Source organism: Manis javanica, chromosome 15 (assembly GCF_040802235.1).
Source record: "Manis javanica isolate MJ-LG chromosome 15, MJ_LKY, whole genome shotgun sequence".
Taxonomy (NCBI): Eukaryota; Metazoa; Chordata; class Mammalia; order Pholidota; family Manidae; genus Manis; species Manis javanica.
The window spans coordinates 26,421,029-26,442,144 of NC_133170.1; the positions used below are offsets into that span (position 1 = coordinate 26,421,029).

At 46.1% G+C, this 21,116-nt stretch overlaps 1 protein-coding gene across 2 annotated transcripts in view; it reads left to right on the top strand.

The window, feature by feature from the left end:
- The first annotated feature begins 19,597 nt into the window (after nucleotides 1–19,597).
- Nucleotides 19,598–21,116, top strand: part of ANO2 (anoctamin 2) — a 290,583-nt gene continuing 289,064 nt past the window's right edge. The window contains exon 1 of one of the 2 annotated variants that reach the window (XM_073222870.1): nucleotides 19,598–20,037. In XM_073222870.1, coding sequence (XP_073078971.1) covers nucleotides 19,771–20,037 — 267 coding nt within the window. In that variant the 5' untranslated portion in view covers nucleotides 19,598–19,770. The remainder of the gene's footprint in view (nucleotides 20,038–21,116) is intronic. The other variant, XM_073222869.1, reaches the window with a different exon arrangement.

The window sequence follows — 21,116 nt, forward strand, 5'->3', positions numbered from 1 at the left end:
ATAATTTCTATTAATCTGTCTTGACCTTCACTGATCCTATCTGCCTTCTTTGCTTTGCTCTAGTTAACCTAATTCAGTGAATTTTTCTTCTTAGTTACTGCAGTTTTCAGTTCTAGGAATTCCATTAAAAAATAACAGCTTTTTTGAGATATTACCATATACCATAAAATTCAGCCTTTAAAAGTGTACAGTTCAGTAGTTTTTATTATATTCACAGCATTGTGCAACCATTACCACTAATAGAAGAATTTCATCATCCTAAGAAGAAATGTCATCCTCACCGATCATCATTCACCTGTCCTTTGTCCCACCCTTTAACTCCTGGAAACAACTAATCTACTTTCTGTCTCTGTGGATTTGCCTATTCTGTACCTTTTATAAAAGTGGAATCATATAGTATATGATGTTTTGCATCTGGGTTGTTTCACTTAGCATAATATTTTCAGTGTTTAGTTGTATTGTGACATGTATCAGTACTTCATTCCTTTTTTGACTAACTAGTATTTCCTTATAGCGATATACCACCTTTATTTATTTCTTTGCCAGTTGATGGAAATTTGGATTTCTACTCTTTGGTCATTATGAATAATGGTACTTTGAATTTACAGGTACACAGAAGTTTTTGTTTTTTAAATTTCTCTTTGGTATATACCTAGGATTGGAATTGCTGGGCCATATGGAAACTATGTTTAACTTTTTCAGGAACTGCCAGATGATTTTACAAAGTGGCTGCACTGTTTTATATTCCCACCAGCAATGTATTAAGGTCCTAATTTCTCCACATCCTCACCAATACTTATTATTGTTCATCTTTTTTAGGATAGCCATTCTAATGGTATAAAGTAATATGTCATTGTGGTTTTGAGTTGCATTTCTCCAGTGACCTTATGTTGAACATTTTTTCCTGTGCTTTGAATGTCTTTTGTGTATTTTCTTTGGAGAAGTATTTATTCATATCCTTTGCTCATTTTAAATTAGGTTGTCTTTTTATTGTTGAGTAGTAAAAATTCTTTATGTATTTTGGATACAGTCCCCTATCTTATATTTGACTTAAAATATTTTCTCCTGTCCTGTGGGTTGTATATTCACTATGTTAATAGTGTCTTTTGAAGTAGTTTAAATTTTGATGGACAGTTTGTCTATTTTTTCTTTGATTGCTTGTACTTTTGATATAATAGCTAAGAAACTGTCGACTGACCCAAAGTAATAAAGATGTACTTCTATGTTACCTTATAATAGTTTTACAGTTTTAGCTATTGCATTTAGGTCTGTGATCAATTTTTCAAAAACTTAATTTTAATGTATGGTGTGAGGAAAGGGTCTAACTTCCTTCTTTTGCATGTGACTATCCAGTTGGCTCAGTACCATGTCCCCATTTCTATCCCCACTTCTTGGCACGTTTGTTGAAATTCAACAGTTTATTTCTGAAATCCCAATTCTGTTGATTGATCTGTATGTCTATCCTTATGCCAGTGCCATAGTAGCTTTGTAGAAAGTTTTGAAATCAGAAAGTATGAGGCCAATTACATTTGTTTTTGTTTGCATTTCTATTTTCTATTTCTCTGCATAGTTCTTTTACTCATTGAGATCATAGTTTTATAGTTTTTAATTAAAGTATCATTGATATACAATCTTATGAAGGTTTCACAGGAACAACATGTGGTTTCAACATTCACCCATATTATCAAGTCCTCACTGCTCCCAGTGCAGTCACTGTCTATCAGCGTAGTAAGATGCTATATAGTCATTACTTGTCTTCATGCTGTACTGCCTTCCCCGTGACCTACCTATATTGTGATTGCTAATTATAGTGCCTCTTAATCCCCTTCTCCATCCCCACCCTCTCTCTCCAACTCCTTCGCTTTGAGAACCAGTAGTCCCTTCTTGGAGTCTATGAGTCTGCTGCTGTTTTGTTCATTCAGTTTTGCTTTGTTGTTACACTTCACAAATGAGTGAAATAATTTGGTACTTGTCTTTCTCTGCCTGGCTTATTTCACCAAGCATAATACCCTCTAGCTCCATCCATGTTGCTGCCAATGGTAGGATTTCTTTTATTTTTATGGCTGAATAGTATTCCATTGTGTATATATGTACCACTCTTCTTTATCTATTCATCTATTGATGGAACTTAGGTTGCTTCCTTATCTTGGCTATTGTAAATAGTGCTGCAATAAACATAGGGGTGCATATTTCTTTTTGAATCAGGCATCTTGTTTCCTTTGGGCAAATTCTTAGGAGTGGAATTCGTGGGTCAAATGGTATTTCTATTTTTAGTTTTTTTGCAGAGCCTCCATACTGCTTTCCACAATGGTTGAACTAATTTACATTTCCACCTACAGTGTAGGAGGGTTCCCCTTTCTCCACATCCTCACCAGCATTTGTTGTTGTTTGTCTTTTGAATGTTGGCCATCCTAACTGGTGTGAGGTGATAGCTTATTGGGTTTTAATTTACATTTCTCTGATGATTAGTGATGTGGAGCATCTTTTCATGTGCTTGTTGGCTATTCGAATTTCTTCTTTGGAGAAGTGTCTCTGATCAGATCCTCTGCCCATTTTTTAATTGGGTTATTCGTTTTTTTTTTGGTATTAAGGCATATAAACTCATTATATATTTTGTATGTTAACCCCTTATCAGATAAGTCATTTATGAATATTTTCTCCCATACTCCCATTCTCCCAGATGCCTTTTTATTCTACTGATTGTGTCCTTTGCTGTACAGAAGCTTTTTAGTTTGATGTAGCATCATTTGTTCATTTTTGCTTTTGTTTCCCTTGCCTGATGAGATGTGTTCAGGAAAAAGTTGCTCATGTTTATATTCAACAGATTTTTGCCTATGTTTTTTCTAAGAGTTTTATGGTTTCATGACTCACATTCAGGTCTTTGATCCATTTTGAGTTTACTTTTCTGTATGGAGTTAGACAATAATCCAGTTTCATGCTCTTACATGTAGCTGTCCAGTTTTGCCAACACCAGTTGTTGAAGAGGCTTCCATTTCCCCATTGTATGTCCATGGCTCCTTTATCATATATGTGTGGGTTTATATCTGGACTCTGTATTCTGTTCCTTTTATCTATGGATCTGTTCTTGTACCAGTGCCAAATTCTGAATACTGTGGCTTTGAGGTAGAGCTTGAGGTTTGGAAGCATAATGCCCCAGCTTTGTTCTTCCTTCTCAGGATTGCTTTGGCTATTCAGTGGCTATTCAGTCTTTTGTGGTTCCATATGAATTTTAGAACTATTTTTTCTAGTTCTTTGAAGAATATTATTGGTATTTTGCTAAGGATTGCATTGAATATGTTGATTGCTTTAGGCAGGATGGCCATTTTGACTATATTAATTCTTCCTATCCATGAGCATGGGACATATTTCCATGTATTTGGTGTCTTCTTTAATTTCTCTCATGAGTGTCTTGTAGTTTTCAGGGTACAGGTCTTTCACCTTCTTGGTTAGGCTTATTTGTAGGTATTTCATTCTTTTTGATGCAATTGGAAATGTAGTTGTTTTCTTGATATCCATTGAGATCATACTTATCTCTACATATTAGACATATTTATGTTATCTGCTTTAAAGCCTTTGTTAAATTCAACATCTGGGCTATCTTGAGATCAGTTTTTTGTTTTTTTGTTTTTGATCAAGTCCTGTTTATTTTAGAAGCATAAATAGCAGAACTAAGATGGAGTAATGAAAAAAAACCACCAGTCCACTGGACAGGGCCAGGTCCAGCACAGCCTCTGTTTGTGTGTGGTGTGTGATTAAGGCCAACCTGGCAGTCTCAACTAGACTTTTCTTATAAGGACATCCTGGGTGGGGATCTTCCATGAGGGTGGGGGTGGAGTGAATTGGATCTGGGTCCCCCTGGACCAAGTGAAAAAGGCTGGAGGGTGGAGGTCAGTTTGTATTGCCTGCTTTGTCTCTTTCATGGGTCACTTATTCCTGTTTCTTTGCATGTCTATCAAGTTTTGATGGTAAAATAGACATTGTACATGATACAACACTATCTTCCTCTCAGGAGGGCTAAAAAGACACACACAAAAAAGATTATAGCGGTCAGTTCAATTACTGGCTGTTCACTTTGAGCTTATTTTTATTTGTTTTCTACTTTATCAGGGTGTATTTGTGGAAAACCCAAGATATTTCCTAAAATTTTCAAACTTGATGAGATTCAAGCTCTCAAGTCTGTTTCCTCTACTGATCTGCTCAGGGCTTGGCTTTAGCACTTTTTAGGGATAGTTTAGAGTGATCTTTTTTCTAGTGTGTGGTTCTTTATTCTAAAATGTGACCCCTGGTATCTCAACTGATGGCCTAGAGTGTTAGGCTGTTAATGAGGTCCTACCACCCTGCCTGGGATGAACTGCAGCGTCTCCCAGTTTTGTCTGACCTGCAGCATTTCTGTCCTGATCTCAGTGGTGCAGCAGTCTCTCTCTGGTAAGCCTCAGACATATGACCCTATGCATGTGAAGTCTTACTTTCAGCCAACAACTTATGAAGGATCCTGAAAGAGATGTCTGGAGAACTTCCTTCCCACAGAGTCCCGCTGTCCTGTGCTCTGCCCCATAATTTCCAGGCATTTTAGCTCCAAACCTTGATCTCTGCCTCCTTGACTCGGTAGTATCTCTTTACTTGGCTGTCAGCTCCCTGAACTTGGCTCAGTACTTGTCCTTATGAGGCTGCACTTGTGACTTTCTGTTCCCTTAGGTACCACACTTCTGTGCTGATGGTCATTCAGTGCCTAAGCATGGTTGACTTAGGCATTTGCTCCTACTTTATAGTTGCTTCAGGAAGAATGTCTACCCAATAACACTTATTCTATTATTCCTGGAAGCAGAAGTTCTTGTCAGCAGGCTTTTAATCAAAAAGTATTTTGCTAGGAAAGTTTCAGATGTAGGCCATTGGCAAAGGCCAGAAATGACAGGACCCTCTGACATTAATTCAGAATTGCTCCTCATGATTTAGAAAAGAGTGAAATTGTTTTATTTATTAATTTTTAATGACAAGCTAAGATTCCTAACATTAATTCTTGTCTTCAGGGAGAGTTAGACTATGGGAGTGGCTGTAAGCAAGGCCAAAACTTTTCTTTAAAAACAACTTTGTTGTTACTCAAAAATACTTGAACTCAACATAATCAAAGTTCTAGAATTTTATACCATAAAGCATAGAAAAGAGATTACTTTTCCCAGAAATCCTTCTGCTCATCTTTTCACCATTTCCATTTTTTATTCAATCTTTCATCGAACACCTGCTTTGTCCCAGGCTGTGGTAAGGATGAAGGTGATATCTAGTCCCTACCTTTGACTATCTGTCCACATCTGTGAGGTGCAGGAGTGTGAGAAGTTGTTAAATCTCTCAGGTTGGGAGAATTTTGGGAAAGACTCTGTTGAGCAAGGCTCTGAACTCTGGGTATTTGACGAGGATGGTATCTCACTGGGCTGAGTTACAGCACTTGGAGATTACTTACTATTTATCCACATAGAGAGTGAACAATACTGTGTTAGAGTACTGCTCAACTAGCTGCTCTAATTGTAAGATAAATTCTAACTGAAATAAGCAGGCGATAACAGGCAACAAAGGGCCAGGTGGTTATTTGAGCGCAATCCCGGGCGAGGTTCACCAGTCTGAAACACAGGCTGGAGAAGTCGCCCCTAACCAGATAGGCAGGGAGTTTTTATAAGCACAGGGAGGAGAGGGGAAAGTGGGCCATGCGAGGGGTATGTGGGGAATTTTTTATTGGCTCAGGGTCGGGTGAAGGACAGCCAGAGGTCTCCTCCTTCTGGATGGAGGGGGTCTGCATCTGGGGTTTGTTGGCAAGTCACGGAACTGGAATCCAGGAAGAGCTGTCTGTTCCTTCCTTATATGGCACGGAGCTATTTGGTGCTGTCTTTGCTCCGTTTGCACTGTCCTCGCTTTCCTCCCTCCAGTGCCTCCAGCCTTACACTAATGAGTAGACTAAAATATAAATAATGGGTAAAACACAACAATAGTTCATTTCCTGCTAAAGTCACAGTCCTGGGTGTGTAAGCAAGTTGGTGGGGAAGCTCCTTTCCACATAGCTTTTGAGAGAACCAGGGTGATGGAGGCTCATCCAGTTTCAGCTATGACTTCCAAGGTGGCCTTGGGGGTTGCCATTCCAGTCATCTGCAAGGGGAAGCATGCATGGGTGATGTCTATGGGGCCAGACCTGGAAGTAGCAATATTACTCTGTTCACATTTCTCTGGCTGGAATTCAGTCTCATGGCCATATCTAACTGCAAGGGTGGTTAGGAAATATCATCTAGCTGTGTGTTCAGAAAGAACAGGAGAATTTGGATTTTTGGTACTGCCAATAGTCTCTGTCATAAGGACCTATCAAAAATGATAAGGTTGATATGGCATATTCATACTTATTTTACTGTATTAAAGTTACATATTTACACATTTATTTCCCCAAGTAGGCTCTGGATCTTCAAGTTTCAGTATCAAGGACAAGACAGTGTATGTGGTAAATGGTTATTAAATGGTTTTTGAGTGAATGAATGAAGTGAATTGGTATGACAGTAGTTGGCCAAACAGATTCAGTTGCTTCTTTTTAAAAAAATATTTAAAAAAATTTTAAACTAAAGTGATGACTGGCTAGTTGAGTTAGAGAAAGCAGATGAAGGCAACATGAATCTTCATTTAAATGTGAAAAACACACTTCACTTGTCCTTGAAATCCAAGCAATTTATGAATTTGAGACACTAAGTTCTCCTTGGGGAACTCAATTGTTTTCAGAAATTAACTACATACCCTTGTAAAATTAATACACTGGGTTAAAGGAACGGGAAAAAGAAATTATAATCATAACATATGAGCTTGAGATACAGTTGCATATTTTTTTAACACAAAATTTGAATTCACTTTATTTCCCCTACAGTCAACAACTTTACATTGAATTTTGAAGCAAGAAAGTAACATAAAATCCCTCAAATGACAAGGCATCAAAAATGCAGATTTAGTTACACTATATTTGTGAAAGTGTTCAGCCATTTTATTGTCTGTAAAAGAACCATCATCTGGGTCAAAAATGAATTCTACAGTCAAAGAATATTCTACACTTTGGAAAAGAAAATCAGCAGTAATATTCTCATTGAATATTGTAATGACACTTTTCTTCATAAAAGGTACATATTCTGTATTTTCCCACCTACAGCAGGTGTGTAAGTTATGCTTATTTATATTAAAAAAAAGTTATATCCAATGGCAGGAAAAACCCTTTCTCTTTCACTTTTACTAAACAATTGGAGAAAATTCTCAAGTCTCTATAAAGTAGCCTATAGCTGGAAAGTGAACATGTTTCAATCTCCATTTATATTTTAGTGCATTTTTTGACAGTTGTCATATTTTTAAAAGAAGTGAGGAAATGCATATAGCATTAGAGAATGTTTCATCAAATGTTTAAGTAATTAAAAAAATATAGAGCAGAGGGCAAAATATTGTGATGGATGAAACTGTTATAAACGGAGAGAAATCCAAAGTTCTTTGTCATTCAGCAGAGTCACAAAAAATGAACTTTGGGTACCTGTCCACCTTTGGAATTTTTCCTTAATCTTCTGTGTGTAAACATAGTGACAATCTTAGTACTCAAATACCAAATCCCATCCAGGTAGGGATATAGCTGCATATTTAAAAAAAACTTTCAGTAAAAATTTCATTATGAAGGATTTAACCAAGGTAATTATGGGACTTGAAAGCTATGGGACTTGGAGGTTAGCATCCTTCAGAGGATCATTTAGGGGATGGTAGCAAAGTCCCATAAGTAAGTAGGTGAAATGATGAAATTCTACCTGAGGGCCCCCTTTAAAAAAAGTTGCTTTTTAAATGCATGTTGTGTTACGATGGTCTTGCATTCTTATTAGGAGGCTCTTTCCAGAATGTCTTTTCATGTCTATGTTGTCAATTTAGAGGAAGACGCTTGCCTTCCTGTTTGTTATGACAGGTAGACCATGGCCCCAGTTCACTTCTAAATTGTATCAAATCACTGAGGCATATGTTAACCACATTCAATGACATTTACCATTTGAATTTACTTGGACTCTGTTGAACACTTCCTACCCCCTCTGACTCTCAAGCTGGTATTATGATCAAGGCTCTGCAGTATGCTTTAGAAGTCAGGAAGCCGCAATGAAGCAGCACAGGGGAGAGCCGGCCCCTGTTGAAGCACACACCACTTCTGTAACCAGGGGCCAAAGCATGCTGCTGGGGTGCCATGCATGGCAGGTTTGCCTTCTCTAGTGGCGGGCATCCCTTGCTTTGGGCTCTTGCAGAACCCGACCTTTTCACACCCAGGCTAAAGTAGGTCTAGTTCTATATACTTATCTTCACCCTGCTAAGGGGCACTTTGCTTTATTTGTCCTAAACTTACCTTATTCAAGTTCTAGGTGGTGCTCCTTCCTTCTCATATTTCAAGACCTGTGACTAGATCAATGCTCCCATTGTTGAATCTATGAGTGATTCTGTAGACCAGTGATCTTAACCCTGGCAACATAATAGAACACCCCCAACAAATTACATCCTAATTTCGAACTGGAGCTCAGGTATCAATATTTTAATCTTCTTTGGTGATTCCAATGTGCATCCCAGGTTGAGGACCACTCTGTCTCCATTTGTTGTCAGCTTTCCCAGTTACTGAATCCTAATATTTTAAGTCTGGCTTCCCATGACCATCCCCTCCACCCCACAGAGTCGCTCTTGTTTCCTCTGTTTCTTCTTCTCCAGAACTGCTACTTCTGGTTCCTTCCTTTGGAATGTGATGATTGTAACCTCACTGATAGTCAAATGAGGGCACATCCGGTTTTGAGTAAGAGCAATCTGTGTTTGCTTGGCCGCAGCAGCCTAGTGGAGGTAGAACTATGAGAAACTAAAATCTGTCTCTCAAGCTTTTCTCCCAGTAGTTATTATGGGATCTCCAGTCCTTAAAGTCTGTCCCAGCAATCAAGGGAGTCCCTGGTGGGGTTGGGGGGTGGGGGATGTCTCATGTGTCCATGAACAGTTCTCCAAGCTTCTGCATGGTGTTACCAACTCAGCCGATGCTTGATGTTGATGCTACCCTTTTCCCAAGTTGTGGGAAGGCACTTGTCCTGCTCCCAAAGCCAGTTATGTGCCAGTCCTCCTGCTGCGGGCTGAGGATGCAGTGGTGAGCAGGATAGGCCTGCTTCTGTCCTCAAGGAGAGAACAATCTAACAGATGAAACTCATACAGACATGTTGGTTAACAGTGCTATAACACAGAGAACATTTTTGAGCAATTTCCTAAAGACTATAAATATATTTGAGATATTTTATAAAATTCCCAGGTTCATCCGTATTTGTCACATCTGCTCTGAAACCCTCAGATTTCAGATCCAGAGGCCCCACAGCCTGAGTTGGGAGCTATGATGGGAGGAGTCAGAAAGTCTTCAGCTTTACACTCATACCCAGTCCATTTTGGGCAATAAATACCTGCTCTGCCTTCTTTTGGAAAGATGGGAATAAGAAAGAGATCAGTCTGGGTTACACCCAAGAGGAAGAGAAGGGCCAGAGATGGAAGATGTTAGTGGGTGGTGGGGAAGGATGTGGGACATTGAGGGGAGTCACCTGGTACACCCAGGAGAGAAGTCAATCTGCCTTATTAAAGTGGGCATGTGAGTGTGTGAGTGTGTGTGCGTGTGTGTGTGTGTGTGTGTGTGTGTGTGTGGTGTGAAGAGGGGCTGGGAGAGGATTGCTGTTTGCTCACTGTTGCATCATCCTGCTCTTTCATGTCAATGTACTTGCAAACCAGGTAATAACGAACTAACAGAACAGTTTGACCCATTATGCTGTGGACTGGCTACTTCCTCATGATACAGAGAGACATTTATACCCGAACCTCACTAGCCACAATCTAAACCCTGGTGTAGGACGTGCTGCCAATCAAGAGGTTTCATCTGGGCAACTCATCCAAGTTCCAGTCCATGGATTTTGTCATTGAGGGAAGCATTTCCAGAAATGAATTTCTTATTTTTTTCTTGTCCTGGGTCTTCACTGAGCATCAAGTGTAAATGCTGTTTGTTACAAGGTCTTTTTAAAGGGATGAGGGATGTCAAGAGTGTCTCGTCAGGAGGGGCCTTATTAAGTAGCCTTCCTTGTCCCTTACAGCTTAGTGGTTAAAAGTGTGGACTGTGTGCCACTTACTAGCTGGTGACTTTGGGCAACTGACCTGATTGCTCTATGCCTTAGTTTCTTCATCAGTAAAATGGGACAACAATACTATCTGTCTCATCAGGTTATCATGACGATTAAATGAGCTGATAGGTGTCAAGTGCTTAGAACAGTGCCTTGCACACACGAAGGATTGGCTACTAGTGTTGTAGTTGTTGCTGCAATTAGGTCATAAGTTTGTGTTCAGTTCAGAGGGGAATCCACTCTGTTCAAAATTCATTCATAAGAAAGGCTCCTGTAATTCCCTACATAATTGCCTGTTTATTGAGCCCTTTTTATGTCCTGAGTCCTGTACTAGGAATACAAAGACATAGGAGGCAAGTTTTCTGAACATCTTGTGGACTTCCCTAGGTAGTTAGAAGAGGCTTGGTGTAAGAGTAGGACTTTAGCTGCATAGAACTTAGACTGGCGGTGAGAACACTCCCAGCAGTGGGGACTGTGGGAGCAAAGGCATAGAGTGGGAATCAGTTTGGAGACAGGTTTGGCTGAAGAGGAATGTTCATGGACAGATGAGGCAGCAGAGACATGTAAGAGCCGAACAGAGACGCCTTTGAATGCCAAGTTGTTTATAAGCTCCCAGACAACGGAGGTTTTTGAGTAGCCAAGTCACCAGTTGAATAAAAGTTTTATGAGGGATCCCCTGTAGCAGCAAAGGAGTTAGGGATCCATTCATCTATCCATCCATCCATCCATCCATCCATCCATCCATCCATCCATCCATCCATCCATCGATCCATTCCTACATGCATCCTTATCCTGACACCCCATTTATCCTCACTTTGGCCAGAGTGATCTTTCTAATGTAATGCTGATCATGTTGCTCCCTCATTTAAAATTCTTCAACGTTATTGTAACTTGTGAACTTTGCATGTTAGTGGGATTTGGGGTGGCATATGATTGAGGAGGGGTGTTCAGGGGCAGAAGGGAGAGCAATTCCAAAGACCAAAGATATAAAAAATCAGGTCACCTTCTGGAAGCTGCATGTTGTTCGGTCTGTCTGGAGTGCATGTGTGTGTTCACTGACTGGCCGGAGATGATTGACACTGGGAAGGTTGACAGGAAAGATGGGAAAAGGCTTTGTAGACCATGTTAAAAACTGTGTACCAGAAGCCAGAAGGGTCCTTTCTTTGCCTCTCAAATCCCACCACATTAGTTGGTCACTTGTTGGGACTATGTGGGTGGAAAAGGAGTTTGGGGAGGAGACAATCCTAGTTCTCAGGAGGCTGATGATCTGAAACAGCCAAGGCCAGCAGCTGATTGTAAAGGAACCTACAGATGATTCATTTCTCCCTGGAATCTCCTTTCTTTGCCCATTGGAAAATGTCTGCTTATCATTTCTAGATGCACCTCAAAAGTCATGTGCTGTGGGAGGCCATTCCTGATGGCTGTAAGCAGAGGTGAGGCCTTCTTCCACAGGTCCTTGTTCATTCTCCACATCGGCTCTTCTCTTATTCTTGAAAATATCTCCTTATTAGTCTGTTTTCCTTCCTTGTTAGTTTGTGTTTCCGTGGGCCCCTAAGGGTTGGTGGAAAGGACCATGTTCTGTTTCACCTCATACGTCCAAATGTATTATTCAGTGCCTGGGAAGTTACAGTCTTCTGGAATGAACAGAGATGTGGATGGTTACATGTGTGTACCCTGCACCCCAATACTGGCCATTTGTGCTTGGAGCATGGCATGGTGGTGTATGCAGTGGAGGAGGGGCTGGGAGGGAGGGGCAGGCCGTGGATGGGTGCTGGAAAGATGAAGCAGTTCAGACAGCTGGGCAGGGCTCAGACCGGGAAAAGCCCTGGGTGCCATAGCAGACAATTTGGTCTTCATCTAAGAATCATGGGAGGCCGCTGAACAGAGTAACTTGGCCAGGTTGCTTTGGATAGTAATGCTAGCTACAGAGTGAGTTGAGGAGCAGAGCGGAGCAAGATCAGCTCTTACTTATCTGGGTTCTAGGTAAGGGTGCCAACTCACCAAGCCATTGGTATGTGACTGAATCATTATTAGGAAGGGGATGCTGGGTGTATCAGGAGAGAGGGGGCTGTTTTTGAACCAAGGCTGAGATCTGCAGAGTTGAGGAGGCAGATTTGCAAGGGGTCCTTTTTGTGTGGAGAGGACTGGAAGGTTGTCCTTCTGCTACTCTGGCCACCCGAGGCTGTGGAGGGACTGTTCAGTGGGATATTGTGGCAACGGATGGGGTGATTAGCTGACCACTGGGTCCAAATTTCAATCATGGAGCATCAAATTTGGACTGTTGTCCTGGATCAGATTCATGTAGGAGGCAGGCTGAGACCTCAGAGCGAGCATCGACCTGGACTGACATGAAGTCCATCCATCCCAGGGTGGTTGGGGAGGGTTCAGGCTGAGTGCCTTCCAACTCTGCAAGTGCCCAGGTCTCTCTGAAGCCCCCAGGAGGCCCTGCCTGTCAGTAGGACCATCCCCACCAGAGTTTTGTTCTTGGTCTGGGAGAGTGTAGACGCATGGTGTCCCCTTAGGCCTGGCCTGGCTTGCCTGGTTTTGCCAGAAGCAATGGCCTTGAAAGGCTGGTGACAGAGGCTGTCAGGGCATTTCACATGCCATCTGCCAGTGGTTTGTAATGAGACAGTAATGACACCATGAGGGAAACTTTTAGAAAGCCCAGCTGCCTGGAGGTCCAGCTCCTGCAGGAAGCCTTCTCCCCCTGCAGTTCTCTCTTGGAGGCTCTGGAAGCGCCCAGGGCCCTGAGGACTCACTCACCTTCCTCCGTCCTGGTGAGCCCGCTTCCTGCTCTCTCTGTGCAGCTGGCCCTGCCTTGCTCTTGATGGTGTCCTGGTCCCTCTGCTCCCATTTCCCCACCAAGCTCTCATGCCTGAGCTTTCACTCTCAGTAGTTCCCCCTACCTTGCCCCTCCCTTCTCCGGTACTCAGAGGCCCCTCCTCCCTCAGATCTTTGCTGTGACCCTGGAGATTCCTGCCGAACTCTGAGAGGTGTGGCATGGTTTGCAGGGTCCAGAAAGAACTCCTGCTTTTCAGCATCTCTCCCTCACCCAGCGTGGTGCGCCAGTACTCACCACTGGGGAGGGTTCCATCAGGCCAAGCCTCTGCCCCCGAGGACACATGGGGCTCTAAGGATGACATCTGCAGGGCCCTTTACAGTTTTCGAAATGCTTTCACTTACATTATCTCAGGACACCAGCTCTTTGTACTTTGGGGTGAACTAGCTTCTGAGAACTGAATGAGGGAATGGGTGGGGGAAGACCGTGGTGGCGGTGGGGGAGAGCACAGGCATAGAGCAGGGGGCCCAAAGCTGCAGGGCCGCGAGCGCCTGGCGGTGGCCGGAGACTTGGAAACAGGCTCCACCAAACTTTGCGTTTACTTGGGGCATCTCCCTGCCTTTAGTTTTTATCTTTTTCTCTCAAAATCTCCAATCCTGCTCCTTCATCACCTGCCTTTCTGGCTTAGCCTAAGGTACCTGCAGCCCTACTTGGTGGTGGGGTTCGGATCCAACTAGAAGAGGCAGAGCTCATCCCCGAAGTGCTCAGCTCTGAAGGGGAGAAGTGTGTGTGGTTGTCCCAGATGAGAAAGGAAGTCGATTCCCAGGTAGAAATGGGGAAAGACGGCTGAACTTCTACCAGGCCTAGGAAAGCTTCCTGGAGGCAATGAATAGTAAGTAAGCAGGAGGGTGGGAGAGAAAGAGGCTCTGGGGATTTGGAGCAGAGAAGTCAGGGTGGGCAGAGACAGCTGTGGGGCAGGCACTGCAGCCCTGGCGGAGGGCTGACCTGGTCTCTCACACTTCCCATAGCTCCTGTACTTCCAGGGAATTGTAATTTTTTTTCTCTTACTGTCTCATCACACTTACCCTGCAAGGAAAAGCTCCCAATCATGGTAGTGAAAGCTAAGCTTAGAGAAAATACAAAATTTTTCCAAAATTGTGGTAATGCCAGAACTGGCTGCCAAGGGCCTTCCTGACTCAGTGTGGGGCTTGCTGTGTGGCAGAGGGCTGATGGCTGGTCCGGGGAGGGTTATAGGCTGGGAAGGAGAACAATGTAAGTCAACCCCAGTGCTTCTTGGGTGGGTGTAGAGCCTATCTCTGTGCTACACCCATGTAGCCCCAAATCACTGTATGGCATGTGTTGATTTTCCTATTCTCGGCCTGCAAAGTCTGTCAGCTGTGGCCTTGGACCAGTTAGACAGGCAGCAGATACCTCCAAACAGCAGGCCAAGACCAGAACATGGCCCTGCTTACTTTCATTTCCTCCCCACTCAAAAAGTCCAACTCCTATGGCTCTACAATGCTTCAAGGCCCTCACAAGTTGAGCAAATTAGAATATTCAGAAAAATTCTAGAAGAAAGAAGAGGAAGGCTCTTCTTTCCCCCACCCTAATGCTCAAGGAGGCTTAGGAGGAACTGGACAGATGAAAGATGGGCCAGTCACAGTTGGGGTGGCCCTTTGGGGATCTGGGCAAAGGCCTTGGAGTGCAGACGCCTTGACTGGACAATCAGTGGGCTTCCCAATGGGTTGTCTTTGCTCATTGACACTGGACATTGAAAGCTGCTCCTTGAGCTCCACTCTGTAGCCCCATGCTGACCAGTGGCATCTGCTGGGTGAAGCTCAGAGGCCTTCCTCTGCTGACTTTGTGTGTGTTTGTGGCCCTTTAGCCCTCTCCACACTGCCTCAGATTGTGGAATGTCAATCATGTTTGGGGTGGAGGGAAATTATTCTTTGCTTGTAGTATCTGAATCTTTCTGTCTTATGCCTTGATCAGAAGTTTATCAAATTAGAATACATTACTTTTGATTTTTTGAGTCCCTAATGATTAAAAGAACAGGTGGCCTACAGCTATGAAGATGCATATTCTAGCCAGAGGAGGAACATAGGCAAGATCCTGGGCTGGGAGGGAGTTATGGTGCATTAAACAGACTGGAAACAGAACAGTGTGGCTGATCAGACACCCAGACATCCAGCAGAACATGAAGAGAGATGAATAGGAGACATGGGCAGGCAGGAATATGCAGGCTTTCAGAGCTTGAGAGTGGTGGGGAGCACCAGGAGGTTCCCACACTGGGGTCATGGCCAGGTTGACATCCGGAAAGGAACCCCTGCCTGCCTTGTCGGGACCAATGAAGGGTAACGGGGTTGTTGGGAGTAATCCAGGTGGATGAGGCGGTAGGCATGGAGGTGGTGAAGAATAGGTGGATTTGGGAGATATTTCAGGGATGAAATTCACAGGGTTTGTGACAAATTGGCTACGGGGTAGGAGGGAGGAAGGCTATCAAGGCTGCCTGTAGATTTCTGGTTTGTGGACTGAGTGGTGGCAGCATTCACAACAATAAAAACATGCTGGACAAGAACAATACAAAACTACTGGAAAAGAACCATGTCTCAGAGATGGTAAGTTTGGTCTTGGATGTGTTGGTTTTGAAGGGGCTCTGAAGCATCTGAGGGATGCCAGGGAGGCGGGGAAATGTGTGGACCCAGGGGCTGGAGGAGAACAAGGGTTAATGATAAAATGTTTAGATTCCTGAGCACATAGGTGATAATTAAGGCTATGGAGTTGGTGGAAGTGCCCTGGGAAAGAGAGTGTAGAGAAGAGGCCCAGGTCCAAGCCTTGTAGAAATCCATCTGATTGATCCAGAGGTGGGTGAGGCCATGCCTCTGCTTCCTGGCCCCTGTGGGCCAGGAGGGTAGCTAAGTCGTGAACACCCTGGGATCTGCTGTTCAAGGCAGCCAGGACCTCAGTGAATAGTCAGTGAAGTGAAGGGTGTTTCCAAATGGGCAATGCATTCCATGGGCTGCATATGATGATGGCCTGTACTTCTCATCAACCTCCACCCATCTCTTCTCAGCTCCTCGGGGGATTCCCTTGGAGGCACTCACCTGCCGCAGCCTTCCTGAGGCCAGGCTTCACTCACAGTCCCCCTCAGCCTTCCTCTCTTGACTTAAGCTAGCTCTCTTGGGTCTCCCACACCTTTTTTGTCGTTGTGTCATTATATTGTCATTTTGTGTCCGCCTTGCCTGGTATGTATTTCTGGAGCTGGAGGGTGGAACCATATACTGTGCTGTCATTGTTGGGGGGAAAAAGGGGGTCATGAAAGCAGGGCTCCATGTGTCAGAGGGCATGCATATTTTACTCACTGGCAAGTTCTCTGGATCCATTGGAACAAAGGTCAATTTCTAGTCACCTGGCCCACCCCCACCTGCCACCCCAAAGGGATTCACTCTACACTGTGCCCCTCACAGCCCCGCATCCTCCCCTCCAGCCACTCGTAAGGACCCTGCCAGAGACGGAGAAGCAGGGGACTGACTCCCAGAGACAGGAGGTTGAGGGAAGAGGAGGAGAACGAGGCGGGGCAGGAGAGGGACCTGCCTCCCTCCCTCTGGGTGTTTCCCTGTTTATTACTGGTTTGATACCCAGCTGCCTGGAGGTGTCCAGGCCTTCCCTGGAGCGTTCATTCCCACTCTCAGATCTGCCCTGGGCCAGGTGGTGGGCAGGCATGCAGAAAGGCCCAAGGGGAGAGGGATGGTGCAAGGCTAGGGTCCAAGGAAGGGAACCCCTCCCTTGAGGCCCTAAGCCGGAGGTGCCCATCGCCCCAGCGTGCGTGCCCACTCCCTCCCTGCCGTGTTCTATGCCCTGCCTTCCAGAAACTGTCCACCCTTCGAGGCCAGCTTCAGGCTCACCTCCTCCAGAAGCCTGTTTTGCCTTCCTAGCCATATTGTGGCTTCCCATAATATGGACTGGAGCCTACAATATAGAAAAGAATTATGATAGCTTTGCTCTGCTGGTTTTAATTGCATTTCCTGCATGTCAGCTCTGCCTTCATAAAGAGATGGTAAGTTTCTCAAGTGCAGGAAAAAATGTTCTAGGGCTGCTGGAACTGTTCAGCTGAGAGCTGGGCATGGAAGGAGCTGCCCTGTAATGGAGCCACTGCCCAGAACTCTGCTTCAAGAGACCAGCAAGGGCTGCTTTTGCCCATTCCTGCACTGGGCAGGTGCTAAGGGCTGAGCTAGAAGAGTAAGTTGTGATTTCTGCTCACCTGGAACTCAAAATGAAAATCATAATTATTCAATGTAATTGACCATATTCCTTATGCTGTACTTTTCATCTCTGTGACTTATTTATTTTATAACTGCAAGTTTGTACCTCTTTATCTCCTTCACCTATTTCACCCATTCCACCCCCACCCTCCCCACCCCCACCCCATCCCCGAGGGTAACTATATTAATCCTGGTGAGTATTTTGTAAGGTATATAATTGTCAGATCGTTATCCTGCACACCAGAAACGAATCTCGTATTGAGTGTCAACTATAGTTCAATAAAAATTTAATTAAAAATAGTAATCATATAACCTCCTTTTGTTGCACACCCAGAGGCTCTGACTGTCCTGTGTGCTTTGCTTGTGCATTTCTCACTCTCATTCCCACTACAAGTTTGGGATTCTTCCCATTTTACTTGAAGAAGGAGGTTCACCGAGGTCTCTGAGCAAGCAGCCGAGCTGAGGTTCAAGTCCAGGGCACGGGACTGGGCCGCTCGGCCAGACAGTGTTTCTCGGAGGTGGGAATGGGCTGCATGCCCCTGTCTGGGGCTTTGGTGCCAAGTGCACTTGGAGAATTTAATTTCTCTGTCCCCTTCGATTCTGCCTTTCTGCATTTCCATTACCAACCTGGGTCCTGGAGGTTTTCTGAAATCGCACTGCGCTGCTGGCAGTCAGGAGGGCTGCTTCTGGAGTGCTGGGAGGGGCGGGAGTGCCAAGGGCTTGGTGGGCAGCAGGGGTGTGGGAACCCTTCCAGGGCACTGGAGGCAGCCCTTTGTCTGAGGGCACCCCTGCCCTCAGGGGGCCCACTCTCCATCTGTTCTTGCAAGGGGCGTGGAGGCTGGCCAGGGTGCGGCTGGCCTGGATGCCCTGGGAGAGGCAGTAAAGTCTAAGCCTTTGGCATTAATTCAAGGTGACTTTCCAGGCAGTGCCTGCACCCCACTGGCTGGCCTGACACCACCCCTCTCCTCTCGTCTGGGAATCACAGGAGATTATGACAGCTGTCATGTGAGGGGGCTGCTGCTGGGGGCTCCAGGCCCTTCCTGTCTGCAGTCCTGTCCCATGGCTCACAGAGGCTGGGAGGAGACAGCTGTTTTCTTAGGGCCACCCCAGTCCCCCACTCTCTGTGCCTTGGTTTCTCTGAGTCCCGTTTCTTGTCACCTGAAGCTGCTTTGCCTCCTGTGTCTCTCCCTCTGACAGACATCCCACTGCTCCCTGGCTCCCCACGCCGGCTGAGCCCTCGGTCAGTGGCCAGAGGGGACCGGGACCCCAAACAGGGGCAGCAGGACCTCCAGGTGTCTGGCCCCCGAGCCCTGGGGCTGCAGGGCAGTTCCCACTGGGATTCTGGCCAGCCCAGTGGTGGAGGGAGCGTCTACAGCAGCTCGGTGAGTACTGGACTGGGGGGATGGTTGGCCCTCTTGGGGGCCTGAGGGAGGCTCTTGCCCGAGGGACCCTCCATGTGAAGGGCAGGTGTGTATGTGTGTGAGAGAGAAAGGGAGGCCAGGGTTTCTGTTAGGGCCTTTTCCTCTCCTCCCTGTCCAAATCGTGGAAGCACCATGTCCCAGCCATGCTGCTCTGCTGATCACAGGACAGGGAAGGGGGAGGTGTGGGAGGCCAGGTGATCCCACGTGTGGGTCTGCAGCCTCCTGGCCTCCCTCCTGCAGGTCTGTGGAGCCAGACCTCTGCTGTGGCTGCTCTGAGGTTCTCCCCAGTGCTTGGCGCTCCATCTGGTTGCCCAGGTGACCTCTCAGGTGGCTGCCAGGCAGCTGGGTATCAAACCAGTAATAAACAGGGAAACACCCAGAGGGAGGGAGGCAGGTCCCTCTCCTGCCCCGCCTCGTTCTCCTCCTCTTCTCTCAACCTCCTGTCTCTGGGAGTCAGTCCCCTGCTTCTCCGTCTCTGGCAGGGTCCTTACTAGTGGCTGGAGAGGAGGGGAGGATGCGGGGCTGTGAGGGGCACAGTGTAGAGTGACTCCCTTTGGGGTGGCAGGTGGGGGTGGGCCAGGTGACTAGAAATTGACCTTTGTTCCAATGGATCCAGAGAACTTGCCAGTGAGTAAAATATGCATGTGTTTGCAGGCAAGCCTGCAGGTCTCCAAGAAGGAGGGGGTGAGTGGGCGTGTTACTGTGCTGTGAAGGGCCGTGTGTGTGTCAGTGCGCTGGGTGATGCACAAGTGCTCAGCTATGTGTAGGAGCGGTGCAGAGGGCTGTGTGTGCGTCTGCGGGGGCCGGCGGCTGTGTGGTGTGTGGTGTGGGTGTGTAGGGCCTGCTGAGAGCGCAGTCTGGTTCCCTGAGCATCTGTGTGCATGTGGCCGGAGTGGGCGTGAAGGCACCAATGTCCAGGGTGTTTGCAGCTAAACTTAGATCACTCTGTCCTTTCACTGGGGCAGTTGGGACCTCTGGGCCAGAGGGGTTTGTTCCTAGTCCACCTCCCTGGGCCCAGAGCATGAGGTCAGCCTCCTCTGTCTCTCACTTCTTCCTCACCGGACCTCCCCATCTCTGTCCTGTTCTCTGGCCAGGTCATCAACAACTACCTGGATGCCAATGAACCAGTGTCCTCAGAGGCCCGTCTGAGCCGCATGCACTTCCATGACAACCAGAGGAAGGTCGACTACGTGCTCGCCTACCATTACCGGAAGCGCGGGGTGCACCCTGGCCATGGGTCTGCAGGCCACTCGTTGGCTATAGTCTCCAATGGAGAGACGGGCAAGGAGCCCCATGCTGGGGGTCCCGGTGACATGGAGCTGGGCCCGCTGGATGCCCTGGAGGAGGAGAGGAAGGAGCAGCGGGAGGAGTTTGAGCACAACCTGATGGAGGCTGGGCTGGAGCTTGAGAAGGACGTGGAGGTAAGGTTGCAGGTGGCGGGGGAACATGCGACGGGATGGCCTGCAGGGCTGGGCTGGCGATCAGTGTCCCCTGAAGGGAGCCTTGGCTTTGTTCTGGCAGGTGACATTTTTTTTTTTAATCTGGTGGACAAACCAGATTTTCTTGCCCAAAGGCTTGAGGAGTCTTGGCATATAGTGCCTCTGCCTTGGGGACCCCAGGTAGTGATGGTGAAGGCGGTGTGCCCGTCTGTTCTGCTGCAGCTGGCCTGGCTAGATATTGAAGGCAAAACACATCTGCTGGCACTCAGGCCCCATCCTATGCCTTCTCTGCAATGGTTTCCTTGGGATAAAGACCCAGTTTGCCTGTTGAACTGTGGATTAAAATTCCTCTCTAGGGGAACTACTTCACTAAGGATGTGTTTGCCTGGGGCCCTGGAGGGAGAAGATTATTTGCAAAATGAACATTGGACATATTTTTTCAACTTGTGAGCTCTATATATTCTCAACTCTGGTCAGTAACCAGAGTAAGGGAATCCATTTATCTACATATCCATCCATCCATCCATTGATTCATTCACTTATCCATCTATTCCTCCATACACAGTGGTCCTTTAAAGATGACCCGCCCTCACCATCCCCTGCCACTCAAATCCTCCCCCTTCCACCTTCCCACACCTAGTCCAGCCCACTTGCCTGTTCTGGGCTGTGTGTTGGTCATCCACACCTTGGGGTCTTTGCGCTGGTTGTGTCCTCTGCCTCGGACACCCTTCCCCAGTCCTGTGCGCTCTCAATCCCTCACGTCAGACCTCTGCTTGAATGTTACCTCCTTCCTGACATCTTCCCGACCATCCTTGCTAAATACCCCCACCCCATCACTCAGTCCTTGACCCTGCTTGACTTTCTGTCATCATGCTTAGCACTGCTACCTGAAATAACATGATAGAGCTATGTGTTTATTCATCTGCACTCCCACCAGCTCCACGGAGGCAGAGGTCTGTTTGGTTCACTGCTGTGTTCCCAGAACCTAGGACAGAGTCTGAACAAAAAGCAGGAGGTGCTTACCAAGTGTTAGATGAATAAATGACTTTCCCTGAGTGTCG